Source organism: Bos indicus x Bos taurus, chromosome 1 (assembly GCF_003369695.1).
Source record: "Bos indicus x Bos taurus breed Angus x Brahman F1 hybrid chromosome 1, Bos_hybrid_MaternalHap_v2.0, whole genome shotgun sequence".
Taxonomy (NCBI): domain Eukaryota; kingdom Metazoa; phylum Chordata; class Mammalia; order Artiodactyla; family Bovidae; genus Bos; species Bos indicus x Bos taurus.
In genome coordinates, this window is record NC_040076.1 from 95,777,767 (window position 1) to 95,792,101 (window position 14,335).

Genomic DNA, 14,335 nt, shown 5'->3' on the forward strand with positions numbered 1-14,335 from the left:
CCATCAGCGCAGTGAGGAGAGGCCTGGCGCTAAGGAAGTCAGGTGGTCCGTGCTCCAGTCAGTGTTCAGGCGGCTCAGACATTTGATTAGGCCTCCAGGAGGGTTACAACTTGGACTGAGTCAGAGGAGAAGGACGCTGTCACCATCTGTCTCCCTGTCAGCAAGTGACCAGTGCGGTGGGACTCCCATGTTTCCCTCCTCTCTCTGCTCTTGCTCGTGTGTAGTGAGATTCATCCTACATGGATAAGCGTCTCCTGCAAAGGATTTCGTCCCCTCTCTCGTCCTGCTGTGCTCACCCTGGCCGCTCATCCCTCGTGCTTGCACTCCATGCCGTAGCTTCCTTGCAGGGGCCACTGAAGAAGGATGGGGATGACTTTGTTCCTGTAAAAGGTGGTCGGTCTTGTCCTTTTCACATGCCCTTTAAATGTGAAGATTCCACACAGGCAAAGCAGTGTTCGACTGAGCTCACTGGAGAAGTCGTAACTGCTTATCTCTGGGAAGAGGGATAAGATTCCTGGTTTAAACCACTCAGGCTCCAGATGGAGACTGAAGGCCCGATGAGGTTGTCTTATCCTGAGTCCCAGGCTCACAGCAGCCTGGAACCCCAGCCTGCTGCTTTTACTCCAGAGCTTCCAACCGTTTCTCTTATTTTATGAAACTACAGTTCCGATTCCTGCTGAGTTTCTGGCACTTTTGTTTTAGAAATAACAATGCTTTTTTAGGGGTGCAGGGAGCTATAAATGAAATAATGATAATAGAAAATATCAGAAAGTACTTCAGATAGACTAAATTTATTATTAGTAGTGTGACTTTGGACTTTATTAAAATCAAAACAAAAATTACTAGAGTCTTTTAAAATCAGCATTTTTTGCAGTCTCCTTGGAGGTGAGTGAGTCCTGCTCACTCTTGCTGCTAATGCATCCAATACTAATACACATAAAGTAATTTTGTTAAAGAATTCTATACTATTCAGTTCAACACAAGTTGGGAAAAACACCATCACAATTCTGCTCTTAGCCCTCAAGGCAATCCTACTGTTCTTTAAGCCTGGCGATTGTCAGAGAGGGTGGGACATTGTCATCAATAGTCAAAGTATTAATAATAATAATAATAATCATAGCATTTGTGATGTCACAGGCACAGTTCTAAGTATTTTACATGAAGTAACTCATTTATTTATCACAGCAGTCTTTTGAAATAAGTGCTAACAGTATATCCCCATTTGCAGCCAGGGAAACTGAGATACAGAAAAGTTAAACAATATGCCACAAATCACACAGTTAGTAAATGATAGAATCTGAAGTAGAGAAAAAGGATAGTTCTAGGCAAGTACAAATATTAAAGGTCAAATTGCCTTTAGGGAGTCTGAAGATTACCAGAAACTTTTAGCCCAAGAAGTTAAAGTGGTTAATGTAATGATCGTTCAGGCATTTTTAACACCTCCAAGGACAGAGAAGCCTGGCGAGCTACAGTCCCTGGGTTCACCAAAGAGTTTGACACGACTTAGCAGCTAAACAACAACAACAACACAATTTAACATATAAACAGTAAAATCTGAGACGATAAAGTGCTCAGTGACACTGGTATTAGAGAACTAGTGTCTCAGACGAAAAGTACCAGTCACTATCATTTATCTCTCCATGCCAGGCCTTGGGAAATTAGTATTGCTAATCTTGGGCTTTTTTTTAAAAGTGACAGAACTAACTTATAGGCAACTAAGACTAAAACAATAAAGGTATAGAAATGTACTTTAAACCCACTAGGCCTCTCAGCAAAGAGTCAGGTGATACTCAATGTAGGTGAAGTTTTTTTACTTTTAATTAAATGTGTGATTAAACATATTGATTCTTTGGTCACACTAACTTACATAGAGACAGTACATCTTTGAAGATTTGTTGTAAGTAAGCATTATTTTCTCTTCAAGCAGAACCATTTGCAGAGGACATGGGGTTAACTGCCAGCTTTGTAATTTCGCACATCTTGGCTCATCCTCTGGGCCCAAAGATATTCTCTTGAGTATATCGTGAGATTCCTTCCCACCAGGAAACATACTGGAAAAAAGACTGCTATAGCTATTTCCATTAAACTCCCTGAACACGCTCTCATTCTGGAAATGTCTCTGGCTTTTGTGAGGTGTCAGGATCAGGGAAGGGAATGTACAGTCTATTAAGTCTGGCTTTCTTTTTAAATTGGGTGTGATTTCTTTTATTTATCATCCCCTAATGAACAGTCGAGCACTTTATAAAGAACAAACTCTTTCTTCCACATTTTCTAATAGAAAAAAGAGAACTTCCATTTGCATTCTCGTGAATATTTAATAGCTTTCTGTCTTCATTTGATTTTGTTTTCATCTTTCTAATACTGATTTTCTCACCTAGAAGTGTACAGCCTGGAGTGTGTCCATTTCTTTATGAAGGTTAACCTTATTCTCTTCAGTTTATTGCTCAACACAGTCCATTATTTCAGTATGGGTTGTTTGTTGTTGTTTGTTTGTTTTTGCAAAGTCCCTCCTTAGGTGCTATCACATTAGTGCTTCCACAAATTAATCCGATGGATAGAAAGAAAGTGTATGAAATAATACCTTCTCTCTAAACCTTCCTGTGTGTCTCTCACAAGCACAGATTTGAAGGCAGCCACATTACAGCTCTTGGGTGGAATTCTCACCTGATAACTGTTTATGCATCCTCTTGTTTGTCCGATATATAGCATGTTCATGATACAAAAATGGCTCAGGCACATCCCAGCTCTGGGGAGAATTTCCAGGGTCCAGGAGGCAGGGGTACGGGCTGAAGGACTTAGAGAGAGATACTTAGAATGTCCATCCTGTGGTTATTGTGTCTAGTCCTTAGTTTTGCCAATCCTGATTCATCCTGAGCTGACCCTCAGGTGACTTTTACTTCTCTGTTCAATAATTTAAAAGCTTAAACATCGCCTAGAATGTTAAGGAGGGAAAAAATACCAGTAATTCAGTATTTTAAACATGGAGTAAGGTGAAAAACTGCTTTGACTTGGGCAGAAGTAGAGAATAGCACAGTGCCCTCTGACACCTGAACTTTGAAGAACATGCTCACCATTGTGTTCTGTATGGTGAGGACACCTTTCAGGCTAGAAGGTTATACATAGGACCTGCTGGGAAGCTTGGGAAAGCTTTACTTCAGTGATTTGCTTCTGTAACTCCCCAGTGATCCACAGGAGGGCGACAGAGAGCATAGAATGGATCCATTCCTGATCAAGGTGCCAACAGTGAGGAGGGTGTGCAGGGCTCCCCCAAGGTCTCTGAGAGTGATGTGCCTCGCTGACAGTGGAGCACCTCAGAAAGGCATGCAGTAGAATCATGAGCTTAATTATTTATGATGCTGGACAGTTTCTTGGAACTTTCAGCCAGAACAGGCACGCCCAGCTCATGAATCATAGCTCAAGTCATCATTAATTTCTACCACGCTGTGGACTTGTGCCCTAATCGCTGGTATCTCTCACCAGCTCTCCCCTGCCCCTGTGCGTCCCTGGCACAGGGTTTATCTCTGAGGAGATGGTGCCTCTCTAGAAGCAGATAAATTTGCTTCTGGGTGTGAACTTAGTCCCTTGAAGTTAAGTTTCCAAGTCCATGGATCGATAGCAGACATTCACATACATCCTATTCTTGCTCACTGAAAAGCAAAGTCCAAAAGTGATTCTGAAATTGCCAGTTAAAAAAAATCTGCCTAAATTTCATTTTACTATGTAAGAATCTTGTTCATTTCTACAAATTGTCCCCTTTACCTATTCAACCCTAGTGTTACTTTTTCCAGCTTGCATTTCCTGCCTTACTTAGCTCACCTCAGTGTCCCCTGACATATAGTATGCTCAATCTCAGCTTTAGTTTTTCACTGATTCCTACCTCCTTGAACTGTCCTTTCCCAATAATTATTTTTTTCCTAACTCTTTAAGGCCCAGCTCTGGTTCGCTCATTCCAACAGACCTTCCAGGAATTTTTTATCGGGGTCTTTCTCTTCACTGGTGCCTGTTGGTCTTCGGTGTGATTTGACATATAAACTGTGCAAAAATACCTTCATGGTGTAACTGCCATACACTGCCTGAGTTGTGTGTTGGTGGCAAGGATTCCTTTGAACCCCATTGTGCTTTATAAAGAGCTAGATGTACTCCGTGACTGGCTGATCCCTATGTAGCTGATTGAACCTATTTTTGTTGTTGTTCTAGTATTTCAGAAAATGTAAGTTTCCTTTGCTTTGGATTGTCTTTTTATCCATGGGTTCATCTCTTCTGTTTGTCAGGTCAAAAAAATTCCAGTCGTTTATTGAGAGCTGCTTGGTAAAGAACCACAGCCAGCGACCAGCAACGGAACAACTGATGAAGCATCCATTTATACGAGACCAGCCTAATGAGCGACAGGTCCGCATTCAGCTCAAGGACCATATCGACAGAACAAAGAAGAAGCGAGGAGAGAAAGGTGAGGTGCACATTTTTATTGCAGCGAGGGAAACAAAAGACCCAAGTGTCATGGGCTCTTGATGTGTTTGGAGGGACCGAGGGGATTTCAGATAGCCTGCATTGTTCTTTAGTGTGAGGACTGCCTCAGAGATCACAGCCTGTGGGCATCACCAGGGGCAGGCTGCTGAAATGGAATCTTTCATGAAAGAATAGAACTGCAAGAAATATTACCTTTTCCAGGCAGTGAACAACAAGTCGTGTTGAGTGATTCTATGAAGGGGTTTAATATGACAAGTCATTTTCTTAATTCAAATGAATATTCATGTTTCAAAGGCAAAATCTGCAGAAGACAGGCAACCTTAAACACACACACACACACACACACATCTAACTGACATTTTTTCAGTACTGGCGCTCTTCACCATTTAAGTTTTTGTGCTCTGAGGCTCATTTTTAATTTAGGTATTTGGAAGTCAGAAGGACTTTTATTATAGTCACAGGAATTTTAAAGAGGTTGCCAGGCTACTGTATAGAACATTGCATTTTCCCCTTTGTTTTATAGATTCAAAAACTCTTTTTTCTTATGGCTCTACCTGTGGTCCCACCCTGTCTTCACTGCATCACTGGAAAAGGCATGAGTCCAACTTGGGGTCCTGGGACTGCCTGCAAGTTGTTTGAATAGAGACTCAGAATTCCTTAACTAGCATCCTGACCAAGGTGAACTCACCTGGTCTGGGGGCTTTTATGACTTAGTTGTGTAGGGCAGTAGGGAAGGTTGAGGATGGGAAGGAAAGGGGGAGAATGCAGAGAACAGATGGGTGAGAGCTCCCTGGTGGTAGCAGGAAGGGGCAGCTGGTGGGGCTGGCAGTGACGTGGAAGTTCCGGTCTGATGAAGCGAGCGCTGAGCGTGGGTGGGTGGAGTAGAGGGGAAGGCAAGAGGCCGATGGTGGGGGTCCATGGTGATGTGCTTGTCTCCACTTCGGTCCTCTCCACCTTTCTCCTCTGCTCTTCATGATCCAGTGGTGGGCAGCAAAGAACAGAGGGTGCCCTCCTTTTGTAGTAAGTCCCCTACTTACAAACGAGTTCTGTTCTGAGAGCCTCTTCCTCAGTCTGATTTGTTTATAAGTCCAACAGTGTTAGCCTGGGTACCCAACTACCACAATCCGGTATGTAGTACTGTACTGTAATAGGTTCATAGTAGCTTTCCACACAAATAATATGTACATTAAAAAAGCAAACACAAGAAAGAAAGAAAACATTTTTAATCTGACAGTACAGTACCTTGAAAAGTACAGTAGTATAGTACAACAGCCGGCATACTGGAGCTGGCATGCACGTTCGCATCTTTGAAAGTTCACAACTGTATTTGAATTTCTCTTCTTTGTCTCCTTAGCTAATATCTGTCACATGGCAAAGTATGAGCAGGGTCCTAGCGGTGGGCAGTGAGCAGTGTAAGAGTCAGGACTGGGCAGAGGGAAGATCAGCAAAGGCTAAGGGAGGAGGAGAAATCCTCAGTGAACATTTCAAGGAAACAGTTCCTTCTCTGCAGCCAGCCTCCGGGACTCAGGAGAACGTGTGATCAGGTTAGACTCAGAGCAGGAGGTTTTGAGGCTAGGCCAAAAAGGAGCCCTATCTCCAGCTGTTAGTGGGTGGAGAGGGATGACGTGCCAATGAGAACCCGAGGAACTAGGAGGGCAGTGCAAGATGCACAAACTAGGCATAGACAGAAATAGATGAGTCGAGGTTAAAAAGTGCCAGGACTGATTTTTCAACTGCTACTTATTAATAGTGGTCTTGGGCCACTCCATGAAGTCAGAATTTTAAAGGGAATAGTTCAGAGCAGTGTGTCAGACATGTAGCCCATTAAAGGCCAGCTTTTCTAAAAAGAAAATTTATTCTCCTATACATATGTAGATTAGGTTAAGTACTTAGATTGTTGTTTTCACACTCAAATTCTGAGTTCAAATTCTACTTCCACCGCTTAGTTATGTGAACTCCACCCCTGTTTTCTCATCTTTAAAATAAGAATGGGGGTATAATAATAATTCTTGTCTGGCATTTTTGCAAAGATTAAATGAGATAATACATGTAAAATGCTTACTACAACTTCTGGCACATAGATGTACTCAATAAATATAAGCTATGCGAAGAGCTGATTCATTGGAAAAGACCCTAATGCCGGGAAAGATTGAGGGCAGAAGGAGAAGGGGGCAGCAGAGAATAGGATGGTTGAATAGCATCAGTGACTCAATGGACATGAGTTTGAGCAAACTCCGTGAGATAGTAAAGTTACAGGGAAGCCTGGCATGCTGCAGTCCGTGGGATCGCAGAGTTGGACACAGTTAAGCGACTGAACAACGAACACTTATTTAGAAAATTATTTATTGACATAACTTTACAGTAGTATTTAGGGTTACTTTCTGAGATCTTGTGACCTCTTTGCCTCTGAACTCTAAGAGTGGATAAAGCATGTTCCTTGGGTTGTTTGCTCATTTTGGGAGCACAAACTCTGGACTGGGACTCAGAACTCACCATCCTGTGAAAGCAGACTATTTTTAATGTGTTCCTTCTCTGTGGAGCGGAAGAGTAAGATTCTTGGTAGTAGGCATATTCAAGAATTGCATGGTAAGTTAAGGAACTTAATTCTGTTTAGGCTTAAGAGATACCTTTTTCTGTCTGCTCCCTAAGAAAGGTTATTGCCCAAATGAGACTTCCTTCCAGTTGCTTGATTTAATAAATCACTTAATTTGCTCCTTCTAGTATTTTTTCATTCTCTTAGTAGCTTTAAGACCAGTTTTGGGGAGAATCAAAAATTTTAATATGCATTGTTTAAGATTTCTTAACCTGATACTTGGGCTTCCCTGGTGGCTCAGGGGTAAAGAATCCTCCTGCATTGCAGGAGCTGCAAGAGATGCAGGTTCTATCCCTGGGTTGGGAAGATCCCCTGGAGGAGGGTGCAGCAACACACTCCAGTATTCTTGCCTGGAGAATCCCGTGGACAGAGGAGCCTGGCAGGCTATATATAGTTCATAGGGTTGCAGAGTGGGACATGACTGAAGTGACTTAGCATGCATGCACAACCTAATACTATTTTTTCCTTAAGACATGTTGAGACATGCTAATTTAAGACAGCAGTGCAAAAGCAACCATGCTGGATTCTGATGAAGTATTACAGATGAGGAATCTGACAAACAAAACTTTCACCCTATTGAGGACAAATAATTAGATTAATTGTGTGCCTCTGTTTCTTGCTTTAATTTACTTTAATAGATAAAATTTCTGCAGTTTAGTTTGAATTCTCTGTTGCTTTGTTTCAGGAAAGTTTGGAATATTAAACTTTCAATGTGGAACTTTGAAACACTTTATGAAGGGTCTTTACATTTTGGTGGAATAATATTTTTTAAAAAGTGGCCTGAAAGCTTCATACATATCTAAACATGTAAAGCTAATTTTTATATGATTTTAAAAAATACACTTGAAGTCATCATGCTGTGACTTCCTTTCATCATCCCTTATGGAGTAGGATGGAAAGCAAAGTGTGTTTGTGATCAAATTCCATAGTTCTTATCATGTGACTGCTGCCTTGGTGGTAACATAAGCAAATTGCAGTTTCAGTTGATTTTCAGGGACACAAATGTCTTCAAAGTTGTAATTACTAACCCACAGCTATCAATGGATGATAGCCCTGTGACCACCTCCCTTGTTTAAAATGAAAAGCTCCTCCAAAAGGCTCCCCATTGCCCACAGAAAAGCCTCAGCATGTTAAAGATCAGCAAGTCACATCAGACCTGCTGGCCTTTCTCACTCCATCTGCTTTCTCACACCAAACATTCAGAAACCAGTGTTTCCTGATCATTCATGCACTATAGTACTGTCAGCCTAACTCAGGTAGTTATGTTGCTTAGAATGCTCCTTTTGCAGCCACTTTCAGCTTCCATCTGCCCGTAAAGGGGCTACTGACCTTCCAAGGTCCAGCTTATTTCCTCCCCAAAGACCTCGCTGTTCCTTCCCCATTTTGACCCATGGACAGAGCTGCTTTTTCCTCTGATACCTCATTGCTCTTTTTATGTATTTCTATTTAGTATATAATATGGTGAAAAGAATGCTAATTATAAAGTTGGGAAAATTCTGGGTTGAATTCTAAATCCAAATCTCAGATTTATTAGTCATATAACTTAGCCACTTATAATCTCAGTACCTTTGCTTGCAAAATGGGTTAAAGGATTGTTATAGGAAGTAGATGAGAGAACATAAGTAATCTAGCATAGTGACCAGCATGAGTGATACGCAATAAAAATTAGTTATTTTTCTTCATAATCATGGTGACTCTGATTATATATTTGTCCATCTTGACCGTCAGATTCTAATCTCCTCCAAAGCAGAGACTCAGTCTTATTCATTATTGCATGTTAACTCACTTAACATGTTTGTGAATTAAATGAATGTCCCCAGTGGGTCAATAAAAACACATTTAACCATATATTTTTAGTCACACATGCTGTCAAAAGTTTCTTTCTGTTCTTGAGATATCGAAAGGCAATTGGTGAGTCCAGGTAAGTTATAATAAAATTCCTACTTAAAAAAAAAATGACTACTACTGTCAGTAAGTTAACAGTGGCCCGGATTGGGTTAGGTGCTTCTATAATGGAAGTTGACAGGAACTGAGAAGTTCGGTTTCAGCTCCTTGTCTTCACTTGCATGTGAAGGCTGGGCATTAAGGAGAGAGCCTAGAGTCAGCTGGGGCAGTCTCATGTTAATTCCATGTGCGTGAGTCCAGCTGGTGGGTACTGTTGGATCACAGGTCAGGAGCCCTGGAGCCTGCCCCAGGCCAACATAGGACAGCCCTTTGGGCCTTGGTTTACTTGTACAGAAAATGAAGGGTGGGCTTTACTGAGCTGCAGTGCCTTTTGTCCACTCACCTTCCGTGGGTCTCTCTTTAGATGAGACGGAGTATGAGTACAGCGGCAGTGAGGAAGAAGAAGAGGAGAATGACTCCGGAGAGCCCAGGTAGGCAAACAAGACCCATCCTCTCATTTCACACTGTGAATTGTGCTTGTGTGAGATTCGCATCCTTTTGATTTATAGGTTCATTTTTAAGAATCCAGCAGGGTGGTCTTATCTAATTTATTACCCATGCACGTACTCATTAATTTGGGAAATTTTCCTTAGGCAGGCTGTACGAGGACATGGAAATCAGCATGTTCTTTATCTTGTCTTCCAAGATTTATTTCCTTATTTCCTCATATATATAACATTGTAGAATGGGGAGGAGGCAATTATCTGGGTAATAGTCTAACAGTACTGCAAACTGCAGCTTTCTGGAGACCTAAGTGGTATTTTTTAGACTTGAGATATTCAGTCTATTACTTCATACCTTTGAGACATTTAGGCGGCCACTGTCCTTGTCACATGCCATGGTATTTTCACCACAGCCTAATCCAAGAGGAAACAGCTTCCAGGAAGTCAAATTACATTCTCAAGGTGAACCCTAAACAGAACTCCCACGCCCATTCCTGCTCTCATATGTTAGCTCCCAGAATCAAGTGCTACTTTATTACCATCATCCCTACGTTTTAAATTTCACTTGACTTTGATTCTTTTTCCTAGTCTGTGTTTATAAATAATTGATGCCAGTGTGCTCACACCACCAGGATTTTTCTTTTTGTAAGAGAATTCAGCTGATGGCCGTTTGGTGAATCAAAGAGCATGGCCGTGCACACCAGGGCAGATGCACTGTTCATGTGAAGTGAGATCTGTTCGGGAAATGGACAAAGCAGAAGGGTCCCTGGGGTATACAGAGGTCTCCACCCTCTAGCCATCCAAGGTTGGAGCCCAGTACTCAACAAGGAACAGATTCTGTATGACTGAGGCAGATCTTCCAAACCAGCAAAGGGTCCAACTCAGCCCCTGCTGCTGGAGTGAGCTAGTGCATCCCTTTTCTGAGCCAACTTGGACCTAACCAAGCTGGATTATTGCTAAAACTACTGGAAGAGGACAGGACTGAACTTACAAGGCCATCAGTTTTACTCTTCTCACCTGCTATGGGAATCTTCAGGGTCAAAGACTGAAGGAGAATTCTTTCCTTCCATCTGGATACTTAACATGTTGGCCCCGCCCAGTTTAGCTGCATAAAGATGATGTCTGCCAAGTAGTGGTACGGAAAATGAACATTCTTACAAAGCAAAGGACCAAATGCCCTGCTCTCGGAGAAGTTGTACACTGTCTTTCCAAAACTTGCTCAGACAGACACATCAGCCCTTCTGATCACTCTCCATGGAGCTGAGACCCTTGTCTTAACTAATACTTGCTATATCGCATGTTAGGAGTCACTTAGTGGGTGACCTAGCTGTCCCTTAACACTTCTATAATTAAACATGTCTATATATGACATTGAAGATTATCTTTCAAGTCCTGTTTTATGGGCACATCTAATTACTTTTCATGAAATCCTGAGAAGTAAAAAGGGACAGTGTTTATTTCATTATGGAAATGAGGTAACAACCCAACGCTGGCAACCAGGTCACACATGGAGTTAATGATTGAGTCAGTAATACAGCTCAGATCATCTGACATTGATTCAACATCAGGTAATATTAATAGATCGTCCTCATGTGCACAAGAGGCTGGGTTCCCTAAGCCCTTCTGTCTTTGCACAGAGCATGTGGCCATCATTTTGGGTTGGTTTAGAGTCCTACACAAAGGCTGTAGTTTTAAAGGAGACTTATTAGTAGGTGTCCAAGCACTATCTATGAACCAAGCCTTTTTATGTCACTTTATGGCAGTATCTTGGGCTTCCCAGGTGGCACTGGTGGTAAAGAACCTGCCTGCCAATGCAGGAGACATAAGAGACGCAGGTTCGATCCCCGGGTCAGGAAGATTCCCTGGAGGAGGGCACAGCAGCCCACTCTAGTATTCTTGCTTGGAGAATCTCTCGGGCAGAGGAGCCTGGCGGGCTACAGTTCATGGGATTGCAAAGAGTGGGACACGACTAAAGTGACTTAGCATGCACGCACACATGACGGTATCTCCCAGAGCACGCTGCCCGCTCTCAAAGACAGAATGATCCCCTTGTCAACCACAAAACTCGCTCTTCCCCTGTCACTCCCCATCCCAGTTTGCTCACCACCACAGCCCAGATGCCAAGAAAAAAACTGCAAGTCATCCCTCACTCCACACATTGGATCCATCAACAGGTTTTACTAACTCTGTCCCCAAAGGCTTCTTGCAGCCTCTGACCCCACCACTCCCACCTGATTAGTCTCCACCTTAGAGTCACTGCAGTAGCAGCCCAATGGGTGGCCTTGCCTGCCCTCACACACCCTGCAGAATAGCATCTACTGAGCAGCCAAGTGAATCTGATCCTGTTACTTTTCCTGCTGATAAATGTTCCACACGTGGTGTCCACAGCCTCCTGCTTTACCCTATCTCCCCGTCTCTGCCCTCCTCTTGTACCCCTCTTGCTTTCATTCACTGTGCTCTGGGAAGACAGCTTGGGGTTCAGTCCCCCACAAAGGCCACCCTTGTTGCCATGACAGGCCTCTAAACTTGCTTTTCCTTCTGCCCGAAAGAGTCTTCCCCTTCCTCTTCGTGTTCAACGTTTAGGGCTTAGCTCAACCATCACCTTCTAGGAGAGGTCTTCCCTGATCTAAAAGAGAGCCCTCATCCTCTCCCCAGCTCCCTGCCCCTGTCCCTCTTAAAACTTACACTTTTTTGTCTTCTGTAGAGCCTATTAACATCTGGAATGATGATGTTTGTAGAATTTGTCTGATTATTTGTCTCCCTTCCCCACAAGAAAATAACTAGAGAGAATATGTTTAGTTACTGCTGTATCCACTAGAGCCTATTACAGTGCCTGCCACATAGTAGACATTCAGTGATTATTTAATGGATTTATCTCAAGAGGAAGCTGCCAGAAATATTAAAAAGACTAGGTCTGTTTGAACAAGTAGGAACATTCCCCTCCTGGCTGGGCTGCTATGCAGAACCAAGGGGTCTGTAGCTTGCGTTCTAGGAGGTGAAGTGGTTGAGGATGTGTCCATCTATATAGAGCAGATTTCCTCGCTGCTTCTGATTATTCATTTTTATTTGTTGGCCTAGTTCTTGGTTAGTTCTTTCTTAAAAGTGAAAATAAACCAGTCTGGGGCTCAGGGCTTACAGTACTCAAAAAAGCTTTTAGAAATAGAGGGTGAGGAAGGAGCTCTGTGGACCATCCTGGAGAGAAGTGATGAATTGAGGAATGGGACAGCTCTATGTCGATGGAGACAGCCTGTGCCTGCAGTAATCACACTGAAGGGGAGGCTGAACTTGAGTTAGTTCCCTGGACTCTTTCTTTGCCAAGGTGAGCAGTGGAAATGATGGAGGCTCAGAGAGCCCGTGCTTGGCCCTCCTTCTCCACGGGGACCCCGGGGTAGCGATGACCCCACCCAGAGTGGGCCCTGATCGGTCTCTCTCTCCTGCCCGCAGCTCCATTCTCAACCTGCCCGGGGAGTCAACGCTGCGGCGGGACTTCCTGAGGCTCCAGCTGGCCAACAAGGAGCGGTCTGAGGCCCTGCGTCGGCAGCAGCTGGAGCAGCAGCAGCGGGAGAACGAGGAGCATAAGCGGCAGCTGCTGGCTGAGCGCCAGAAGCGCATCGAGGAGCAGAAGGAGCAGCGGCGGCGGCTGGAGGAGGTGAGGACGTGCCCTGGTACCTGGAGTCCCTTCCTGGGTGTCCACCATGGCCCTCGGTCACCCTCCTGAGGCTGCAGCCTGCTTGGAGCACTCACACCTGAACTACGAAGGAGGAGGTGGCCAACGGCACTTTACCAGTGGGGGTGGTGTGGCCTTGGTGTGGTCACATCAGAAAGACAGGTGAAGCGTTCAGCCCCTTCCAGTCTACGCAGGTATCACCTTCTTAGTGAGACTTCCTTGACTCCCTCACTTAAAATCTCAGCCCCTCCCTCTATCATGTCCTGTCGCCCTTCCCTGTTGAGTTTTTTCTTATGTATCATTAATCACCTTCACACCTGTGTACTTTATGTGTCATATGTCTGTCTCTCCCACTAGAAAGTAAGCTCTTTGTGGACAGGATGTTTTATCCCTTTTGTATCTCTCTTTTTTTTCCCCCTTTTATCACTATGTATCTCAGTATTATGTATCTAGATGTGAATGTGCTTAGTCACTCAGTTGTATCTGATTCTTTGCGACCTCATGGACTGTAGCCCGCCAGGCTCCTCTGTCCATGGGATTCTCCAGGCCAGAATACTGGAGTGGGTTGCTATTCCCTTCTCCAGTGGATCTTCCCAACCCAAGGATCAAATCCAGGTCTCCTGCATTGCAGGTGGATTCCTTACCATCTGAGCCACCAGGAAAGCCCCATGTATCTAGATATCAGTGTCTAAAACAGTACCCATTACATACTAGACGCCTCCTAAATATTTGTGGAATGAAGGAGCTAATATATGAGTGAATGAGTCAGTGATCAAGAGGTAGAATATAGGCGTTAATTAGAACACAGTGAACCAGGCAGAGACCTGGCAGAGAAGTGAAATGTCAAGTATGGAAAAGCAGGGCCTGCCTGCTGCTACTGTTCTGTTACTGTTCTGAATGCTGGAGAAGGCATTTCACAAGTCCTTCCACACACACCTTGATATAGGTGTTCAATGCAAAGCAAGCCTTGCCCACCCTATGGCTCTCTCTTTCTAGAGAAGCCTGTCCTGTAGCTAGTAGGCATGACTTGCCTTCGCCAGCAGGTGTGCTTCATCTGTGAGGGAACCTGTACCACCAGCCAGGCTTTTCTGCATGGCTTATCCTGGGCCAGACTCTCACGTGTGGTCTTACAGATGTTTATTAAAGCCTCCTTCCTGTGCCAGGTAAATCAAAGTCTCTAGACAATTAGGAAGCTGAGCAACCATAGCTGTTGGGGACGTT

The 14,335-nt window shown here is 43.7% G+C and overlaps 1 protein-coding gene across 10 annotated transcripts in view; it reads left to right on the top strand.

The window, feature by feature from the left end:
- TNIK (TRAF2 and NCK interacting kinase) overlaps positions 1 to 14,335 on the top strand; it is a 407,656-nt gene that overhangs the window by 294,213 nt on the left and 99,108 nt on the right. For all 10 annotated transcript variants that reach the window (XM_027541165.1, XM_027541136.1, XM_027541146.1 and 7 more), the window contains exons 10-12: positions 4,272 to 4,447; positions 9,369 to 9,435; positions 12,892 to 13,096. In XM_027541165.1, the coding sequence (XP_027396966.1) occupies positions 4,272 to 4,447; positions 9,369 to 9,435; positions 12,892 to 13,096 (448 nt within the window). The remainder of the gene's footprint in view (positions 1 to 4,271; positions 4,448 to 9,368; positions 9,436 to 12,891; positions 13,097 to 14,335) is intronic.